Genomic DNA, 21768 nt, shown 5'->3' with positions numbered 1-21768 from the left:
TCAGCGGAAGTACTCACGGATGTAATGTTTTATATCCGTGCCTTCTCAGCCTAGACTATTCCTGCCTTGCGGTAGTACCGCAAGGGGGAACGGTAGTACCGTGCCAGCGGTTCTACCGCTCCCTGTCTTAGCACATCAGGACTAGTCTTGGCCCCTATCGTGCCAGCGGTAGTACCGTGGTACGACGCGGTAGTACCGCAGGCCCGTGCGGTAGTACCGCATGTGTGATGCGGTAGTACCGTGTGCCGTAGGCTGAGTTGGTGGATAACGGTTCGATTTGTCCCTTGACTATAAAAGGGGTGTCTTCTTCCGTGACGCCCGGGTATTTAAGCTACAGTGAACCTCTGCTAATGATGCCACGTCACCTCGTTTACTGTTGCTAATCTCGCGTCCGTTCGAAACTTTTCAAATTAAAAATTTAAATATTGTCAAACATCAAAAGTTTTCAAACATCAAAACAAAATGTTCGGTCTGTGCCAAAAATGGCATAGGTAATTATAGTGCAGTAAACGCATTTTTAGAAAATGCATAAATATTTTAAATTGAGTAAAACAGAAAAGAAAATAAATAAAAAGAAACAAAACAAAACAAAACAAAAATAACAGACCCCCCCCCCCCGCTGGGCCAAGTGGCCCAGCTGGCCTCCGCCGCCCGAACGGGCCGGCCCAACCGCCCCGCTAACTCCCCTCCATAACCCCCACCAGGGAGGAAACCCAAACCCTAACTTACCCCCACCCCACCACTCGCACCACTCCTCCCCCCCCCCTGCTAGATCTGGATCGGGAAATCCCGATCCCCTCGCCCTTCTCCCTCGCGCGCCCGTCGCCGCCTAGACGCGCCGGCGACCGGAGCTCCCTCGCCGGCCTGCTTCCCCTTCCCCACCGGACTGCTCCTCTCCGCCGCTCGTCCCCGTCGACCTCCCCGACCTCCACCGAGCACGTTGCCCCGTCCCTACTCCGCCCCGTGAGCTTCCCCCTCTCCTCCCCTGTCTTCGACGCGCACGCGCGCACGCCTCGCGTCCTCGTCCTGCACTCGCCGCGCCGTTCCGCACGCGCACGCTGCCGCGCACCGCGACTCCCGCCCGCTGCCATCGACCGTTGCGCTCGCCGCATCGTGGATGCGCCCGACCCCACCCCGGAGCCGCCCGCGGCCACCTGCCTCCGCACGGGACCACCGTCGAGCTCCCGCACGCCCTGGACCACGCTTGGCCGCGCCCGACCGTGGCCTACAGCGCGCGCTCGCGCCCACGCCCCTCTGACCAAGCCCGGCCATGGACGGTCCCCGCTCCCCCTTGCTGCTGCACGCCCGCCGCCGCCGAACCTCGTCATCGGCCTTGTTTTCGGCCACCTCCAGCACCAACCACTAGCCCAACTCGATGCGCGCCAACGCGCTCGTCCTTCTGATGCTCGTGGGTGACCAAGTGGTCACCGGAACGCAACTCCGGCGAGCCGCTGCCGTGGTTCCCCTCCCCGCACGCCCACACGCCCTCCCCTGGACGCATCGTGGGCACGACCCCGCTGGCGCCCTCCGTCGCCTCCATGCGGGTGCGCGGCGCCCGCACCCGATAACGCCCGTGCGCCCATTCGGGCTGGCGCCCGACGCCCGCGCCGACTCCATCCGCTAGCGCCCCGCCCGCTAGGCCTCTGTGCCACAGACAAACGGGCCCCGCCCCAAAACGTTTTTCTTAAAAGAGAATTAAAAATAAAAATAATAAATAAAAATAAAAATGATTTAATAAAATTAATTGTTAATTAATTAATTATCTAATGAATTAATTAAGTTAATTAACCCGGTTTAAAGTAATTTAATTAACTAGTTAGGTTAATTAAATAGTAATTAAATTAGCTAATCTGTAATTAAACTAAACAGAGAATGACAGGTGGGTCCCACTGGACCCACATGTCAGGTTGACCAAGTCAACTCTGTTGACTGCTGACGTCAGCATGACATCATGCTGATGTCATAAATCCATTTTTGAATTAAATTAAATAATTAATTAAATTTCAGAAATTAATAAAATCTTTAGAAAATCATATCTTTTAATCCGTAACTCGGATTAAAATATTTTCAACATGAAAGTTGCTCAGAACGACGAGACGAATCCGGATACGCAGTTCGTTCGTCCGCCACACACCCCTAACCTATCGAACTCGCAACTTTCCCCCTCCAGCTCCGCTGCCCGAACACACGAAACCTCGGGGATATTTTCCCGGATGTTTCCCCCCTTAACCGGCATCACCTCATACCACATTAGGGCACGACTAGCATCGTTACTTGTCATGTCATGCATCGATATACATCTGTTTACATGGTATTCATTGTTTCTTCCCCCTCTTCTCTCCGGTAGACTACGAGACCGACACTGCTGCTGCCCAGTTCGACTACGGAGTTGACAACCCCTCTCTCTTGCCAGAGCAACCAGGCAAGCCCCCCCCCTTGATCACCAGATATCGCCCATTCTACTCTATACTGCTTGCATTAGAGTAGTGTAGCATGTTACTGCTTTCCGTTATACCTATCCTGATGCATAGCCTGTCCTTGTTACTACTGTTGATATCTTTACCTTCAATCCTATATGCTTAGTATAGGATGCTAGTATTTTTCATCTGTGGCCCTACATTCTTGTCCGTCTGCTGTGTTATACTATTGGGCCGAGATCACTCGAGAGGTGATCTCGGGTATATACTATATACTTATACATGATACATGTGGAAACTAAAGTCGGGTCGGCTGGTGGAGCACCCGCGAGTGGATCTTTGTGGCGGAGCGTCAGGGCAGGTTGTGACCGCCTAGGAGAGAGGTGGGCCTGGCCCTGTTCGGCGTTCGCGAATACTTAACACGCTTAACGAGATCTTGATATTTGATCTGAGTTGGCTACGAGCCTATACGCACTAACCATCTACGCGGGAGTAGTTATGGGTATCCCGACGTCGTGGTATCAGCCGAAGAACTTCGTGACGCCAGCGACTGAGTGGCGCGCGCCGGATTGGAACGTAAGCCTGCTCTTGTATTAAGGGGGCTAGTTCTGCTTTCGGCCGTGTACGCAACGTGCAGGTGTGCTATGGGCGATGGGCCCAGACCCCTGTGCGCTTAGGTTTAGACCGGCGTGCTGGCCTCTCTGTTGAGCCTAGGTGGGGCTGCGACGTGTTGATCTTCCGCGGCCGGGCATGACCCAGGAAAGTGTGTCCGGCCAAATGGGATCAAGCGTGCTGGGTAAGTTGGTGCACCCCTGCAGGGAAGTTAATCTATTCGAATAGCCGTGATCTTCAGTAACAGGACGACTTGGAGTTGTACCTTGACCTTATGACAACTAGGACCGGATACTTAATAAAACACACCCTTCCAAGTCCCACAGACAACCCGGTGATCGCTTTTCTACAGGGCGACGAGGAGAGGATCGCCGGGTAGGATTATGCTATGCGATGCTACTGGAGATGCTACTTGGAGATGATACTTGGAGATGCTACTTGGAGATGCTACTTAGAGGACTTCAGTCTACTCTCTTCTACATGCTGCAAGACGGAGGCTGCCAGAAGCGTAGTCTTCGATAGGATTAGCTATCCCCCTCTTATTCTGGCATTCTGCAGTTCAGTCCACTGATATGGCCTCCTTACACATATACCCATGCATATGTAGTGTAGTTCCTTGCTTGCGAGTACTTTGGATGAGTACTCACGGTTGCTTTCTCCCCCCTTTTCCTCCTTTTCCTTTCTTTCTGGTTGTCGCAACCAGATGCTGGAGTCCAGGAGCCAGACGCCACCGTCGACGACGACCCCTACTACTCTGGAGGTGCCTACTACTACGTGCAGCCCGCTGTCGACGACCAGGAGTAGTTAGGAGGATCCCAGGCAGGAGGCCTGCGCCTCTTTCGATCTGTATCCCAGTTTGTGCTACCATCTTATCGCAACTTGTTTAACTTATGTCTGTACTCAGATATTTGTTGCTTCCGCTGACTTGTCTATGATCGAGCACTTGCATTCGAGCCCTCGAGGCCCCTGGCTTGTATTATGATGCTTGTATGACTTATTTATGTTTTAGAGTTGTGTTGTGATATCTTCCCGTGAGTCCCTGATCTTGATCGTACACATTTGCGTGCATGATTAGTATACGATTGAATCGGGGGCGTCACATCTTCCCCAAGTTGACTACCTCTTCCACCCCTAAGCTCCATTGATGCTCTAAGCTCCATTTTCACCCGATCTCTCTCCCTAGCCAATCAAACTTGTTGATTCTCTAGGGATTGGTTGAGAAGGCCTCGATCTACACTTCCACCAAGAGAAATTTGATTCCCCCACTAATCCCTTGCGGATCTTGTTACTCTTGGGTGTTTGAGCACCCTAGACGGCTGAGGTCACCGCGGAGTCATAGTCAATTGTGGTAAAGCTTCGTGGTGTCGTTGGGAGCCTCCAATTAAGTTGTGGAGATTGCCCCAACCTTGTTTGTAAAGATTCGGTCGCCGCCTCCAAGGGCACCAATAGTGGAATCACGGCATCTCGCATTGTGTGAGGGCATGAGGAGAATACGGTGGCCCTAGTGGCTTCTTGGGGAGCATTGTGCCTCCACACCGCTCCAACGGAGACGTACTTCCCCTCAAAGGGAAGGAACTTCGGTAACACATCCTCGTCTCCATCGGTTCCACTCTTGGTTATCTCTTACCTTTACTTGTGCAAGCTATATTGTGTTATATTCTTTGCTTACTTGTGTGCTTATTGTTGTTGCATCATATAGGTTGCTCACCTAGTTGCATATCTAGACAACCTACTTTGATGCAAAGTTTAATTTGGTAAAGATCGTTCTTTGTATCGTCCTTGTGTGATGCAACTCACTAGGTTGCTCACCTTGTGCTACTTGTATCGTCCTTTGTTGCGTTTGGATCTTGTATCAGTCGTTATGTTCATGGATATAGCACATGTGTTGTTGCGTTTGGATCTTGTATCACTCTTTATGTTCATGGATATAGCACATGTGTGATCGTTCCCGTTGATTTGAGTGTTTCCCCTCGTGTTTCCCCTCTGTTCTTCGTGTTTTTCGTGGGATCCCCTCCAAATCGTGAAAGATCGGCCGCTAGGGTTTCCACCCTACATCACCCAATCTTCCCCGGCGGCGATGCCGACTAGAGAAGAGAAGGGAGAGGAGCACGGAGGAGCTCTGTACATATTAGGTCTAGGTTGAGTCTTGCCCTTATGGCATCTGGCGCTATGCCGAGGTGGAGCGTCCCGCTGCCGCGTTCGAGCAGTGGCTGGTGGTTAGCGGTGGCTGCAGTCCTAGCTGCACTGGTATGCCAGTTGCTGGCGAGGAGTGGGTTGCCGGCGACTCCACGAATAAGCTCGTTCGGTCCTCTGATCGAGAGGAGGTCCTTTGTTTCCTCTGCTTCCAAGGTTGCCATGGTGGTGAAGGAGGAAGAAAGGGAAGATGGAGATTCGGTTTGGGTTCAAGCTCATCACCAACGGAGACCATGGATGGCCTATGGCTCCCGCTGTTGCGGTTGATGCCGGCCATCGCCGTCAAATCCTCTAACCGAATGGCGGTCTTTCTTCTTCCTCCCGGCCAAGAGCCAGATGGGAGGCACTGCAGCTTCATCCTGGAGTTCATGGTGTGGTGCCATGGAGGGCTCGCCACACCAAGTGGTGCCGTCCCCGATGAAGACGAGTCAAGTTTCGGGCTGGAGATGCGAGGGACCCGATTGCTTTCTTCATCAATTTTCTGCGGTCCTCTTTGTAATAGTCAGGGGCCAGTTAGTGTTCTGCCTTTTCGTTCAGGGTCCTGTTGTAAAATCGTTGTGTACTACTTCTTTCTAGTCAATGCAGCTTCGGGGTCCTTCTAGACCCCTAGTTTGTTCAAAAAAAATGGAACTTTGTAGTACAGGAAATGCAAATGTTATGGATGTGGTGAACGCAAGTGGTGGATGGAACGACCATGGCTTGATAACCTAGGGGCTAAGGTCAACAAAAAGTTAGCTCTACACAGTCTACGGTTGCTAGAACCATAGCAAGGTATGACAGTAAAAAAGAGAACAGAAAAGCATATAGATTTGAGACATGTAACGAACTAATAAAAACATAGGCGTCGTTACTTGTGAATTAATATAATACTACCATGTATCATAATATAAGACGTTTTTTGGTACCGTGATTAAAAAATGTCTTATATTATGATAAGGAGGGAATAGATTTCAAAAAGAAAAAAAGGGCAGCCCGGTGCATGTAGCTCCCGCTTGCGCGACCACTTCGGGTCTATTGTACGCAGCCTTTCCCTACATTTCTGTAAGAGGCTGTTTCCAGGACTTGAACCCGTGACCTCATGGTCACAAGGCAGCAGCTTTACCACTGCACCAAGGAATCAGAGGACAGTTCAAAATAAACAATAATGTTCAGTGGGACAAGATTCCAACTTGAATAACCTGAAATTTATTTATATATTTTGTTTTCCAATATATAACCATCTTGGCTCTTGGTGATATCAATATATGTTGAAGCATGCTTAGTGCCATGCTTGAGCACATATAAGATGCTCGTGCACATTGATATGCATATCGATACCAGCAAACTATCAATGCTCATGGGCTGATCACAACTATTACTCGAGTTCCATTATGCAGTATAACCTAATGAGTTAACATTACAATTATCCAAAGGCATATGATTTAGATGTTCCCAAGAACATAAGCCCAAAAGTGGCTATGGATAAAACCATACCTTGATATTGAACAATAATGTTCTCATTTTCTGGTTATACTTATGGTAGTCTGCATGAAGAGCTTCAAACGTTGATCTTTCTAAGGAGGCTACTATTGGAACAACCTCATTAGGGGCATAAGAATTTTCATTATCCTGGAAATAGAAGATCGTCACAAGGCAAATCATCTAAGTAAGGAGGCAAGAGAACAGAACAAATCAAAGAACCTAGAAGGCTTCGGAAACATATATATCTTTTCATAAGGCAATATATATACAAATATGCACTACTTCCTCAACAATGAAGTGTAGACTAAAGCATGCACGTATGTTTAGCATGCCAAAATGAATCAAAGCAAGACGTGTGGAACTAACAGTTCATATTTTAACACAGATTACTTTGTTTTATGCCTAGCGCATCAGGTGTCTCAATCTAGTTAACCCAAGTTTCTAATCCATGACCATGTAATTTGTGAACGCCACTGCTAAAAGGGACTAAAGGGCCTATGATCCAACAATAACCATTTAAAGTAGAGGCTTGACGAGTACCAACACGAAGGGTACTGAGGAGTGAGGACGTACCCGCCCCTTCGGTTTTAGTTGTATAGCTTAGCTGGACATGCTAGGTATTTATATGCAGTTACTAATATGCATAGTAAAAGAAGGAAGTCATACTGCGCAGTTATTGACCAATGAAGATATAACAGAGTATAACATGACAGACCATTTACACTGCATGCTTCAGAGTTCAAGGCCTCAAACCTTGTTCAAACATGTACAATTTGTTCATCAGAGTAATTATCATGGGGGTGTAACAGGGAGAATTGAGCAAAAAAGTACCCAAAGAAAGGAATTACGTTTGGGGACAGATGGCAAGTACAACTTACATTTCTTGAATGAGGGAGTGCCAGAATAGTGTCTACAAATTTATCAAGCCACCAATCACGATACTGGTTACCAGTAATCACTTCATGTCTGACAAGGATGGCAAAATACTTCAGATTATCATTCACGGGTGTATCTTCTCTTCTGAATTGCTCAGATATGCCTGTAGAAGCATCTCTTGGAACATCTTTAGGCTTCAGAGGTCTCTTCCGCAAGCCTCGTCTTGATAATTTATCAGTGTTGTCACCAGGTATATCTTCAGGATCACGATCTGGAAGCCTCCCAATACGGTCTATTGTTTTCATAATAAGGAGATCAATCTGATGCTGCTTGTCATCCTCATAGTCCTTATCCGTTATTTTATACATCTTCTCCTCTCTGTGGTCATACACCTGTTGGACAATGAATCCAGGGTGTTCCTTTTTACTTGGCACCTGCTTGTGCTCAGGAATGAAATGGACCACACACATGTGCATAACTGACTCTGCTGGCACTTCATCAATATGAAAACTATAAAATAACTCCCTTGGGTCACCACCCTCTTTCTCGGCTTCTTCTGGTCTATAAAACCACTGAGCACTTACGGATAAGCTCCCATCAACTTCAATTATACCCTGTCGCAAGACAATAATATACTTTGCTATTGAGAAATAAATACTATAGCAAGTAGGCCAAGATAATGGAATTAAGTGAAATAAATAAGGAACATTAGAACAGAAACACATTCATGCAGCTCAAAATAGATGGGAACTTTAGCTCAGCATGTACACAAAATAGACAATGGCTCCAGCCATAGAACGTAAGATAGGCTTCACAAGAAGCTGCTTGATAAAAATCATGGCATACACTGTTGAACTATGGGAACAACTTTACAAGTAAATAGTGCAGCCAGCCAGCGAGCCAACATGATGTCTAGAAGGCTAGAGGCCAAGAACCAAGGGCCTAGAGCAAAACTGAGCCTAGAAGGATGGAATCAAGGTTAACCTATCACTCTATCAGCAAGGAACGATTGCTCAACTATAATTAAGAAAAATAGTTCAGCAATCTATGCAAAACTGAACAATTTTATCACACACAATTTTCTGTATTTCGTTATGCGGAAAACATCGTACATAATTTGTGTGTGTAAACTAAGCTGTGACCAGAAATATTTTATAAGACACATGCCAAAGTACTAATATCCTCAAGGGTCACAACTCACAAGTCGTAACATTGGGTCCGTAATCACATACCTTGATGATGCCGACATAGGGCTTGTCGTTCTCCAGATCAGGCGAGAACATCGCCGAATCCTCCTGCACAAGCCACCACAATCACCCACCGGAAAGCATAAAAGTTGAGTGCCTCCAAAACCCTAAAACCCCTAAAGCTCAAAGGACGAGAAAAGTAGCACGGTGGCAGCTTACGAGCTTGTAGATGTTGCCCTCGTATTCGAAGGAAGAGTAGTGCTTCCCCTCGCCAGGAACCTCCACGGGGTTGCCCAAGGGCACCGCATCCGAACCATTTCCGTCGTCCCCCTCCTCATCCGCTTTCGCCTTGTGGCCCAGCTCCCCGTCGCTGTTCTCAGCAGGGCGCGCGGGCTTGCGGGCCTGCGTCTCCTCCTCCTCGTTGCTCTTCATCTCTTGCTCTTCCTCCTCCGCGAGCTCCAGGTCCGCCTCGTCGTCATCGCCGTCGCGGTAGCGGCGCTGCTGCTTCTTGTGGCGCGAGGAGTCGGGGACTGTGGTTTTGGGCGCCTCGGGTGCAGCATTGTCGTCGTCGTCGTCGCTGGTGTACTGCAGAGCGAACCGGCGGCGCCTTCCCATTTCTTCGTGGCGACCGATTCGGGAGGTTCTGGCGGAGCAGGGTGGCAGAGATCTTAGATCGAGTCAGGAAGCAAGGAAAATAATCGCCCTTCACGATTTTACTGTACTTTGTGTACTACTCCCTCCGTTCGGATTTAGATGTCGCAATGTTTTTTTTTTGCGAAAACCCCCTCCATCTATTTCCGACCGAACCCGCGGTCCTCGACCTCACTCTCTTCTTCGGCTGGCCGCCGCGGTCCGTTCGGTGCTCTTCTCCGGCTCGCCGCCACGCTGTCGCCGCGCTCTCCCCCTCCCCCTCCCCCTCCCCTCCCCACTTTCTATCGCGTCGCCGCGCTCTCCTCCCCCACATTCGGTGGCCTCGCCACGCTCCTCTCCTCCTTCCCGCGGCGACGGATTGGGTTCAAGCTTCGACCTTTGAGTTCAAGTCGGCGACGGATTCCGTCGATGCGAGGCCTTCACCGCCGCCAAGCTCCTGGCGCCGGTGGCCGCGAGCTTCAGGGGAGACCCCATCCTCTCTCCCTCCCAGATCCACCACGCACAGCTCGCTCGCGCCTGCTCCGCTCCGTGCCCCCGACGCTATGTAGAGACACCCCTGCTCTGCTCCGCATGGAGGATGCTGCTCCACCCCACCATGGAGGATGCTGCTCCACCCCTGCTCCGCTCTGTGCCCCCGACGCTATGGAGGACGCCGCTCCACCCCTGCTCCAGCCTCAAGGTACTTCACCCCTGCTCAAGCCTGAAGGAACAACCATGGAGCTGCTTGTGAATGTTGCGCTGTTGTTCATCTCTGAATGTTGGGCTCCATATCTGAATATTGAGTGCTCCTGCATATTCTGAATTACTAGTACATCCAGGAATCATTTAAGTTATGAACCATTGCACATTCTGAATTTGTTCTACTCGTTGTGGTAGTGCTGCTGCTAGATGATGATGCCATGCTCTATGTTGTACTCGATGTTTTAGACTGCATAAAAGTTCTGCATTGCCACTGAACTGGAGCATTTTCTGGTCGCCGCCTTGCTTGCGGGTTGTGCCGGCATAGGGAGGCCACGAGGACCATGTTGGCAAGGTCGATCGGTTGGTCACCCTACATCTCAAGTAAGCAAGGAGGGAGCTTGCTGCCATCAAGATCCAGACCGCCTTCCGAGGTCACCTGGTACTCCTCCCAATCCTGAATCCAATCTTATTGCCTTACCTACAGTAGCAATCTCAAAACTACTTAGTCCTGAATTTTGGCTACTCATCATCTGAAACAATACATACATTCTGTTTTCTTTCTTGACATTACATAACATCCCTTCCTTTAATACCAAGGCCATCAAATACCAACTGAACAGTCACTGCCCAGTTTTTGATGATCAAAAACCAGTCCTCAACCTGCAAGTTTGTTTCATAAACTGGGCAATGGCTGATGCATTTGGAAGTTTTGACCTATAAATAGACCCCATTGTCATTTGGAACCAGCATTCTTCATAGACATAGGATTCTTGTTACATGAAGACCATCAAATGCCAAATGAACTGTCAATTTTATATCATCGATGATTAATTAAAAACTAGTCCTGAACCTGCAAGTTTGTTTTTTAATTCCCTAAATAATCTCTTCCAACTTGCAAGTTTTGACACATACAGTACTCCAAATTTAGGAGTACATCTCAAGTAAGCAAGGAGGGAGCATCTCAAGATTCAGTGTAACAAAGATTAGATTCTACAGTACATCAATGTAACAAAGATTAGATTAACTATAATTAGTCAGATATAATTAGTCAAGCTCTCTATAGAGAATACACAATATAACCAACAGTAGAGAATAGATGAATTGATTGTCAGTTGATTGTAGCACTAGCTGACCCCAAGTAAAGAAGAGCTGCTCTTTTCCTGCTGCTTGGAGGCTGCTGGTGCTCTTTTATTGCTACTTGAAGGCTCCTGGTTCTCTTTTCCTGTTGCTTGGAGGCTACTGGTACTCGAAGGGTGTTTCTGCCGCTTGAAGCAGGTGCCTGCTCTTTTCCTGCTGTTCAGAGGCTGCTCGTGCTCTTTTCCTGCTGCTTGAAGGTTGTTGCTGCTCTTTTCCTGCTTCTTGGAGACTGCTGGTACTCGAAGGGTGTTTCTGCTGCTTGAAGGCTCCTGGTTCTCTTTTCCTGCTGCTTGGAGGCTGCTGGTACTCGAATGGTGTTTCTGCTTCTTCAAGGCTGCTGCGGCTCTTTTCTTGCTGCTATTTTCCTGCTGCTTCTGTTCTTTTTCTGCTACTAAGATTGCTTCTGCCTCTTCTATAAAGGCTATGGTCTGTTCAACTAGCTCACGGTCGATAGATAGAGCTATAGGAAGTCGTCCTTCTGCCTGCCGGCGTTCCTTGTTCATATGAGGGATCGAGTAGTTTATCGCTCCCTTGTTTCTCATTACTTCTCGGATGCATGACTGCAGCGTCACAAAGCTTCTAGCTAGCTTATCAACCGGGTAGTTTCGATATTCCTCCTCCACACCTTCTATCAGTTCCCTGATGCTTTGAGGTGCTCTGCTATCGGTGTGGGACTGGATAGACCTGAATATGCAGAGATCAAGAATGTTCATGTCGGGACTGTTTGGAGGCTTTTGAAGCAACTTAATATCCAAATCAGTCTGTTCTATGACTTGTCGGAAAACCGGGTCATCGGAAGAATATGTGGCGTGGCATTATCTTGTTGGATATAGATTGTCCGTCCTTCATCTTCGTCCGGCCAGCGCTCTTGGATCACAGGAATAAGTTTCTCACACATGTAATACCTCATTACATCTCGTGTGACTTTCAATGATTTGAGCTCGAGCGTCCCTTTATCTCTGTTTTCACTGGTTCTTTGAGCAGGAGACTTTGTGACAAAAGCCCAAATGTCGAGCTTTCCATCAAAAGTGACCTCACCACCTTTGCCGTATGTTGGTTTAGCCACGGCTGCGAGAAACATCACCTTGGTGATGCTATCCTTATGATGCAAGGTGCGCAAGGGGTCGGGTTCTTCGGGAAGCAAATAGTAGTTGTTCACCTCCCCAGTCATGTTGAACCACTTTTCATCCATGTAGGCTATGTTGTCTAATTCCCGTGTCGCAGACCAATAATCTTCACACATAGCCAAGCACCATTTCAATCTCTTTACAATGTTGGATAGGTTTAAGTGGGGCCTCAACTTATTACTGTGACGCCTCAAATGACCCCACTCGAACCTTGAGTGTAAGGTCGTGCAGCTTACACCCAATGCCTTTGACAGACCTCGCAATGTTCTCCTTCTGTTCAATGGGATTGTCACCACCCTCGACAGATCCAAATCTTTCCGCTTGCGGCCAACTCTACCTGGCTTTTGATTTGAGACATCAACTTTCTCCCCTTTTTCAATCTGTTTAAGAGCTCTTTCCCATATTCTCTCAACAGTTCTTACGGTTGTATCGAGTAGGCTAGCAATGACCTCCTTGTCTTTTTTCAGAACTTGTCGGGTCTTGATCACCATGAGTGCAAAATAAATACCATATCTCTCCTCATTTGTGAGTTCCCCATGGATTGGTTTCTGTACAGCACTTGCTTCCTCTACACCACTTGCTTCTTCATGAATTGGTTCCTCTACACCACTTGCTTCTTCCCCTGTCAAATAAGGAGCAAAAGATAAGTCATGTAGCTATTGCAAATAATAGGAGTAGATCATGGAAATGAAAATGAAAATGCAAAAGTTTTGGAGGTAGTACCTGTTGCTTCATTATTGACTGGTTCTTCATGGTTGTATCGTTGTTGACTGTTGTGTTCTTCCTGTTGATCTGCAAGTTCTGAGGCATTATCTTGTTGAGGACTCATGTTGAGATCAATCCCAAACATCATTGCGGCGGTGGAGCACTTGCTCAGGTAACTGTTCATGACCCAATAAGAAAGAACATGAAAGTTTATATGAAAAATGAGTACTCCTTCAAGTTGCCCACTCAGCACATGAAAGCAAGCTGAAAAATGGAATGCTAGCACAAAAATGAACTACTAAAAACTGATGGTACCTTTATTCTTTTCCCTGTAAAAATGATAATTTCTTGTTCTTCCCTGAAGAAGTGTTAGTAACTTGTTCTTTCCTGAAAAAAGTAAAAAGCAAATCAACACTGATAAGGTATTTTACAAAGTGATATCCTGCAGAAAAGCAAATTCCATATTTACAAAAACACAGACTAGATGTAATTTGCTCTTTATGTATTGGCGTGCAACTAATGCAAGGCAGCTAAATGGAATAAGCATCTCGCAGCTGGTCTCTAGAAAAGCATTGTCATGTTAGCCGTGTGTTCTTTGGTCACACAAATTAGCCATGCATTTACTTTATTTATTTATTTTTTACTTTTACTGTGAATGCTAACAAAACTCTGCACTGGTACTTTTTTGTTTTTTTGAACATCTCTGCACTGGTACTTGGTGCCTGGCAAAATGCCCTTTCAGAAATGTAGCTTCTCGGCAGGTCTGTCATGTTTTTCACCTTCAGAAGCAAAGCAAATGAGATGCAGAGGAAGACGACTTCAATCAAGAGCAACAAAGGGCTATGTGGTATATAGAGCCCAATCTTGCAGCTTAACATCAACAGGTACACTCCAAAATCCTCATCTACATAAACACTTGTAGCATTACAAACATTATGAGGATTCACAAGTGCTAAAGGAAGTTCAGTTCACAAATAAAAGGTGCAAAAGGAAAGGGCTATGTAGAACCAATGAGCCTCCCAAAATCACTTCATCATGAGGATTTCCATGATGAAGTGATTACTCCAGTTCTTATAGTGTTTGGAGTACATTGCCTGGTGTTATACTGCTTGCAAGATTAGCATAGGTTCAGAAATGGGGATTTGCTTGATTGATTCATGCCGCAGTAGGCTAGAACCTGAACCAGATCTGAATCCAAGAGCACACTAATTGCAACCGCGAAAGATTTTTGTATCTATCTAAGGAATCTGAAACCAAAATCTCTCTGACAGCGACACTCCAGTCCAATTCAAGCACAATGCTGCTCTTCTTACTGTGGGGCAACATGGTCAGAACATGGAGTATATGATTTATTCCAATGCTTTCAGTGGGGAATGTTTTTTCAGAGCAAGGAGCAGCAGCAATTTCAGATTCTTTGAGAAAATTTCAGAGCAAGGAGCAGCAGCAACAACCTGTAACTTCTTCACAGAAGAACTCGAATGCAGGGAAGCAGTAGCAGCTCGAGCTCCACCGGCTGCAGGGGAGAAGCAGAAGCACGAGCTCGACCGACTGTAGAAGCAGAAGCAGAAGCACAAGCGCCGCCGTTTTGTGTTCACCAGAGGAGCCGTGATGAGCTTTAGCAGTGACAAGCAGCGACCGGATTGGGAGGGGACAACAGCGATTCAGTTGATTCGTTGCTTTCCGACAAGCGTGGCTCGAGGCGGGCGTAGCGCGGCGGAGCTCGGACTGGCTCGGGGAGGACTGAGGTCGCCCGTCGGCGTCGAGCTCGTGGGGGCAGCGGCGGTCGTGGTGGGAGGAGATGGCCTCGATTCCGTTGATCCACGGCCGGAGGCAGCGGAGGAGCTTCAGGAGATTTTTGGCAGGGGATAAGGATCAGGATCAGGCCGGCGGCCGGAGCTCCACTGGCCTATAGCCTCGCCGGCGGCCGATTCTTCACGCGCGAGCCGCGCACGCCTGTCGTCGTCTATTTTTGTACAATTTGAAGATGCACAGGGTGTTTCTTGTAAATGTTTCATAGTTCAAATTTTAGAAGCCCCACGACATCTAAATCCGAACGGAGGGAGTACTTATTACTATATTAGAGTATCTTCAAATTCAAATTGGTGCCCAAAATAGTTTTAGGGCAGGGGAGAGAGTTTTTGGGCACATGAAAAATTTCTGTCGTCATACATGTTTTAAAAATGATTCTTGGAAAATTCAGCAGTACGACATCTCTCTGCCTCAGATCACCTCCAACCCCCATCTCTCCTTCGCTAATCTCTCTCTCCCTCACCAATATCTCTCTCTCACTGGACCGAGTCATGCTTCCCTTTGCGCAGCGACCTCGACCCAGCGGCGATAGCAGGCAGGAGAGGATCGAGCAAACCACAACATCGATGGCATGCACCAGTAGCGGACCGAGTGCGGCGACCTCAACTCAGAGGCGCGCGACACCTGTCGGGTTGAGCACCACAGCCACGAATCACCGCCCAATTGCTTCCCTATGCGCGGTTGGATCCAGCACGAACAACGGCGGGATCAACTCCTTATGCAGAGTACCCCATGGACATCACCATGGATTCTACACCAACACGTACCCCTCCAAGTGGAGCTTTGTCAAGAGCTCGCGCATGTGCCATTCAATCTGAGATGAACTCGCTCCTCTTTGAAATACCATCCAATGAGACATGATTTCTACCTCGAGACGAAATGCTAAATGTGGTTAAGTGTGATGGAATCGAGCATGAGCAGCAAGGAATGAAGGCCAGACTATCATGGAGAGGGAAGGAAATGAGAAGGAGAGGCGAGAAGCAATGACGGAGGCAATTCCGGTTAAATCTGCCAAGTGAGACAATGGGTCGTACTGTCCGGCCCATCCTCCAACCTACCCCCTGACCTGGTGATGTGAAGCATCCCATGGTTATCCCATGGAGCCACCTTCATCACCCTAAGCACTAAGTGGACTGATGACAAGAGCATGTGCAAGGGCTATCGAGACCGAGGTGACATCTGTCCTTAATGAGCTTCCACATGAACCACATGAGACATGGCTACTACCTCAAGCAGGAATGGATGTATGCTTAGGTACGAAGAAAGCAACCTCGAAGACACTCAGGACGAAGGCCAAGCCACCATGAATGCGGATGAAGGACCACGACGAGAGGAGTCGCCGAAGCGCTACAGCGGTCGGACATCCGACTCCAGCCCGGATATCTGGCGCCCCCAAGATGGAGACAATCGCGCCTGGACAACACCTGAAGGAGCTACAACGGTCAGACATTCGGTCGTACTCCGGACATCCGGCACCTACCCCAGAGATCGGCCCAGGGGCATCAGTACCGGGCCACCTCCCGGCCTTCGCTAGGCCAGACATCCGGCCTAAAGGCCGGACATCCCACACTTGCGTGCGTGCACCACCGGTCCAAAGTCCCATGTATCCCCCTCCCTATCTCTTATTCCGCCCAAGACCATAAATAGACATCCTCGTCCTCCCTCTAGCTAGGGTTAGCAAAGGTTTAGCTCATTTGAGATTGAGTTTTGCTCATCCACTATCCCTCTCCCAGAGAGATCAAGGCCTCCATGTGAAAAGATCTCTTAGTGGATTCAAGATCCCTTCTAGGGAAGATCCTCTTGGATATCAAGCCCTCATTTTCTCTATGGATTGGGATGAACTAGTTCCTCTTTGCCTAATTTGTTGGATTTGGACCCCGTGTATCCCTATTATGTGTATGCGGATTTAGCACATGTGTAATTGGATCTTGTCAATTGAGTGTTCATCTTGTGTTTCTTATCTTGATTTGCTCCTTTCCCCGCCTCCAAGTGTGAAAAGATCATGAACTAGGGTTCCACCCTCATCTTGGATTAGAGTAAGATTGATTCACATCTTGGAGCCGTAATCCCCCCCCCCATTTGCTAGTCAATTTTGCTTGTTTTTGCCCAAATTTGAAAATCCCCTCAAAATAGACATAGCAAAAAAATTGTGATTTGTTGATTTTGATGGTATTTTGTTGATTTTAATCCATGGTGAAGTGTTGCAGGTGGATCTAGGTTCCCCACACCTTCCTCACCATTTTCATCCACGAAATCCCCCCAATTTCGCCACAATTTTTCTTTCCCATCTTTAAACACCCGAGATCCCCATCTCTAGCTGCTAGAAATCTGGCTCGACCCCCCAGACATCTGGACCAGCCCAGACATACGGCCCGACGTAGCCAACATCTCCATTTTCGTCCAATTTTCACCATTTTGACCACTTTTGCCCACACTACTTCCGCATACCACCACCAAACTTCCACCATACTGCCAACCTTCCGCAACCACCACACGCTTTTGCCCTATTTGCCATTTGAGAATTTGAGTTTGCAGTTTTATGTTTCCTAAGGTGTTTTGGCTAATTAGGAATGGTTCAACATTGACATCACCGCTGCTCAACTTTGCCACAGACTCGACATCGACAACGGCCACTTCATCATTTGACAGCCCGACCATAAGCAAGGACAGTAACTTCGATGACATCTTAGCATACTCCCTTGCCATTGCATCGTTACCCCTGAGACTTTTGTGTCACTTGCCTACCGAGAGTAGTCGTTTGAGTATTGTCGGGCAACACTACTTGTGCACTTTAGTGATACATATTCCGCGTAGCTTTCATTGTGTGCATATATCATCGTATCATCTCTTCTGTCATCAATTGTTCCAGCATATACATAATTGCTATCTTGGTTTGAGCATATCGCATAGTGGCCAAAGAAAACATCCAAAAAGAGGAAAAATCTTTTAAGCAAAGAGAAAAAGAAAATAAAGAGCTTGTAAGCAATAGCAATAGCAATAGCACCACATTGAATAGCATATTGACATCATCAATCATCTTGGATCAATGTGTGCGAGTTCATCATGAACCATACATACATAACATACTTGGGATAGAACGTCGATATGTTTTTGTTGGGAAACGTAGTAGAAAACAAAATTATCATGTCTACGCACACCCATGATCAATATCAAGATGCATAACGGATTGTTACCGTCACGGAGTTGCAGCAAAAGAAGAACGTATCGGTGTAGATCGTAATTGGAGTCCCTCAAATCGTCGATGAACGATACCGCAAACCGCCTACGAATAGTCCCTCGAACCAAAGACCGAAAGCATGGCTTCTCTACTTGGTTGCAAGTGTACAACCTTCACGATCCAGCAGCGCTTCGCCATCTAGAGCTAATCATCGCCGGAGAATTAGAGGGAGGAGATTAGAACCACACAACGCTTCTGTTGTAGGGTAGAACCCTAGGAGGGATCTTTTCACACTTGGAGGTGGGGAAAGTGATGAACACATAAGAACTCAAGGGAGAAACATTCAAACAAAACTCAATCACACATCTACTAGAGTAGCATACATGAGATCCACAAGACTACAAGCACAATCAAAGGAAACAAGCACTAGGTAGAGTTCTTCCCACTCCTTAGAGATGATGGTAGTCTTCTCCAAGATGGAGGCCTTGGAATCCACAAGTGGATCCTCTCCTAAGAGGCCTTGATCTCCAATGGAGTGGTAGAAGGAGCAAAGCTCACAAATATCTCACATAATACTTTGCTAACTCTAAATGTAACCCTAGGTACGAACTATATAGGCTTGGGTTGGTAGGGGATGAAGTGGATGCGGAGTGGAGGCCCAATAGCCCTCTCAGCCAGCCAGCCTGGAGGGCCCGTGTGCATGGGGTAAGTTGGGCCCGTGCGCACGGGGGTCCCGTGTGCATGATACACATCCGTGCGCACGGGGTGCTACAGCGCCAATTCCCTGGATAGTCCGTGGACACGGGGTCTCGGGCCCGTGCGCACGGGGTCGCCTGGACTTCCTGTCCAGCTGCTGTTTGACTCGTTCTTCTTCCTTGGTGATTTGGGTTGCTTCTCCTTGGACTTGGTGGTGCTCCTCAGTTGTTTGGAAGGGTCCCTCTTCGTACCTAATGAGCCATAGAGTATTTTGGTGAAGTAGCAACCAAGTTCCACTTGTATCCTGAAGGAAATATGCCCTAGAGGCAATAATAAAGTTGTTATTTTATATTTCCTTATTCATGATAAATGTTTATTATTCATGCTAGAATTGTATTAACTGGAAATTTGATACATGTGTGAATACATAGACAAAACACCGTGTCCCTAGTATGCCTCTACTAGACTAGCTCGTTGATCAAAGATGGTTAAGTTCCCTAGCCATGGACATGTGTTTTCATTTGATAAACGAGATCACATCATTAGGAGAATGATGTGATGGACAAGACCCATCTGTTAGCTTAGCATAATGATCGTTCAGTTTTATTGCTACTGCTTTCTTCATGCCAAATACATATTCCTCCGACTATGAGATTATGCAACTCCCGAACACCGGAGGAATACCTTGTGTGCTATCAAATGTCACAACGTAATTGGGTGATTATAAAGATGCTCTACAGGTATCTCTGAAGGTGTTTGTTGGGTTGGCATAGATCGTGATTAGGATCTGTCACTCCGAGTATCGGAGAGGTATCTCTGGGCCCTCTTGGTAATGCACATCATAGAAGCCTTACAAGCAATGTGACTAATGAGTTAGTTGTGGGATGATGCATTACGGAATGAGTAAAGAGACTTGCCGGTAATGAGATTGAACTAGGTATGTAGATACCGACGATCGAATCTCGGGCAAGTAACATATCGATGACAAAGGGAATAATGTATGTTGTCATAACGGTTCGACCGATAAAGATCTTTGTAGAATATGTGGGAGCCAATATGAGCATCTAGGTTCCGCTATTGGTTATTAACCGGAGAGGTGTCTCGGTCATGTCTACATAGTTCTCGAACCCATAGGGTCCGCACGCTTAACGTTCGATGAAGATTTGTATTATATGAGTTATGTGATTTGGTGACCGAATGTTGTTCGGAGCCCTGGATGAGATTTCGGACATGACGAGGAGTCTCGAAATGGTCGAGAGGTAAAGATTGATATATTGGAAGGTAGTATTCGGACACTGGAAGTGTTCCGGAATGTATCGGATACATATCGGAGTACCGGAGGGGTTACCAGAACCCCCCAGGGGAAGATATGGGCCATATGGGCCATAGGAGGGAGGCACACCAACCCACAAAGGGGTGGCACACCCCCCACAGGGGAGGAGGCCGAAGGACTAGGGGAGGGGGCAGCACCGCCCTTTCCTTCTTCCTCTCTCTCTCCTTCCCCCTTTCCTCCTCCGGTAAAAGGAAAGGGGGGCCAAATCCAACTAGGAGCCCAAGTAGGATTCCTCCTACTTGGGTGCGCCTAGGGCCAGCCTCCTTCCCCTCCCTCCTTTATATACGTGGGGGGCGCCTACAGCACACATCAATTGTTCCAACCCGTGTGCGGTGCCCCCTCCACAGTTTATGCTTCCGGTCATATTCTCGCGGTGCTTAGGCGAAGCCCTGCTGTCAGTGTCAAAATCGGCGGATCTCGGGTAGGGGGTCCCGAACTGTGCGTCTAAGGTGGATGGTAACAGGAGGCGGGGGACACGATGTTTACCCAGGTTCGGGCCCTCTCTATGGAAGTAATACCCTACTCCCTGCTTGATTAATCTTGATGAATATGAGTATTACAAGAGTTGATCTACCACGAGATCGTAATGGCTAAAACCCTATAAGTCCGGCATGTATGATTATGATTGACTCTGCAGATTAAGCCCTCCAGTTTACATAGACACCGGAGGGTACTAGGGTTATACAAAGTCGGTTACAGAGAAAGGAATCTTCATATCCGGGCGCCAAGCTTGCCTTCCACGCCAAGGAGAGTCCCATCCGGACACGGGAGAGAGTCTTCTGTCTTGTATCTTCATAGCCCAATAGTCCGGCACACGTCACATAGGCCGGACGGCCGAGGACCCCTTAATCTAGGACTCCCTCAGTAGCCCCTGAACCAGGCTTCAATGACGAGGTGTCCGGCGCGCAGATTGTCTTCGGCATTGCAAGGCGGGTTCCTTCTCTGAATACTCCAAAATAGTCTTTGAACACAAGAATCGTGTCCGGCTCTGCAAAGCACATTCCACACAAAACCGCAGAGAGTATAATATGTCACGAGTCCAATCCACTGACAATTTTTGGTAAAGTGACATCGCGTCGCCACCCGGCCATTATTTTGAACCGTTTTTAGCCTGCCGCTCCATATTTCGAGATGCAGTTTCATTGGCACGTTTTGTCAAAGCAGAGATCGTGTCCCCTTATCGCGGGATTCTCATCAATACGGGTGTGGGTAACCCAACCGTTCTGTTGGCATGATTCCTTGGGAATAGGCAGGTTTTAAGGCCTAGGAGGGGGCGTTTGATATTCATTGCCTTTATAAAGGGGCTAACACCCATATTTTCTCCTTTACGCCAACCCTTTCCTCAACCTCTCCCACCTCGAGCTCCAGCGCCCAAGGTTCAATTTAATCGCTTTGCGCTTCTCGGTCATGTCCGGACCCAGCCCTCAAGGCTGGTGGGTGGCTTCCTTTGTCATGGAGAAGGATATTGCGAAGCTCCGGGCGGCAAGATACCTGACCGCGGAAATCCCCCACAGGCTTTCTACTCAAGGGCAGGTTATTTCTACTCCCAGATCCGGCGAGAGGGTCATGTTCATCTCTGACTTCCTCCGAGGGCTAGGGTTTGCTCTCCATCCCTTTGTTCGAGGGCTCATGTTTTATTACGGGCTAGATTTTCATGATCTAGCTCCGGACTCTTTTATTCACGTCTCGGTGTTCATCATCACGT

General features: G+C 47.9%; 1 protein-coding gene across 2 annotated transcripts in view; it reads right to left on the bottom strand.

Moving 5' to 3' along the window:
• The window catches only part of LOC123069952 (uncharacterized), a 33438-nt gene extending 23971 nt beyond the window's left edge, over window positions 1–9467 (bottom strand). The window contains exons 1-4 of one of the 2 annotated variants that reach the window (XM_044492938.1): window positions 8966–9467; window positions 8792–8854; window positions 7562–8173; window positions 6696–6830 (exon numbers count right to left, since the gene is read on the bottom strand). In XM_044492938.1, coding sequence (XP_044348873.1) covers window positions 6696–6830; window positions 7562–8173; window positions 8792–8854; window positions 8966–9361 — 1206 coding nt within the window. In that variant the 5' untranslated portion in view covers window positions 9362–9467. The remainder of the gene's footprint in view (window positions 1–6695; window positions 6831–7561; window positions 8174–8791; window positions 8855–8965) is intronic. The other variant, XM_044492939.1, reaches the window with a different exon arrangement.
• Window positions 9468–21768: the final 12301 nt, after the last annotated feature.

Source organism: Triticum aestivum, chromosome 3B (genome assembly GCF_018294505.1).
Source record: "Triticum aestivum cultivar Chinese Spring chromosome 3B, IWGSC CS RefSeq v2.1, whole genome shotgun sequence".
NCBI classification, from domain to species: domain Eukaryota; kingdom Viridiplantae; phylum Streptophyta; class Magnoliopsida; order Poales; family Poaceae; genus Triticum; species Triticum aestivum.
Note: the sequence above shows the minus strand (reverse complement) of the source record. Positions and strands in the feature narration are given on the sequence as shown.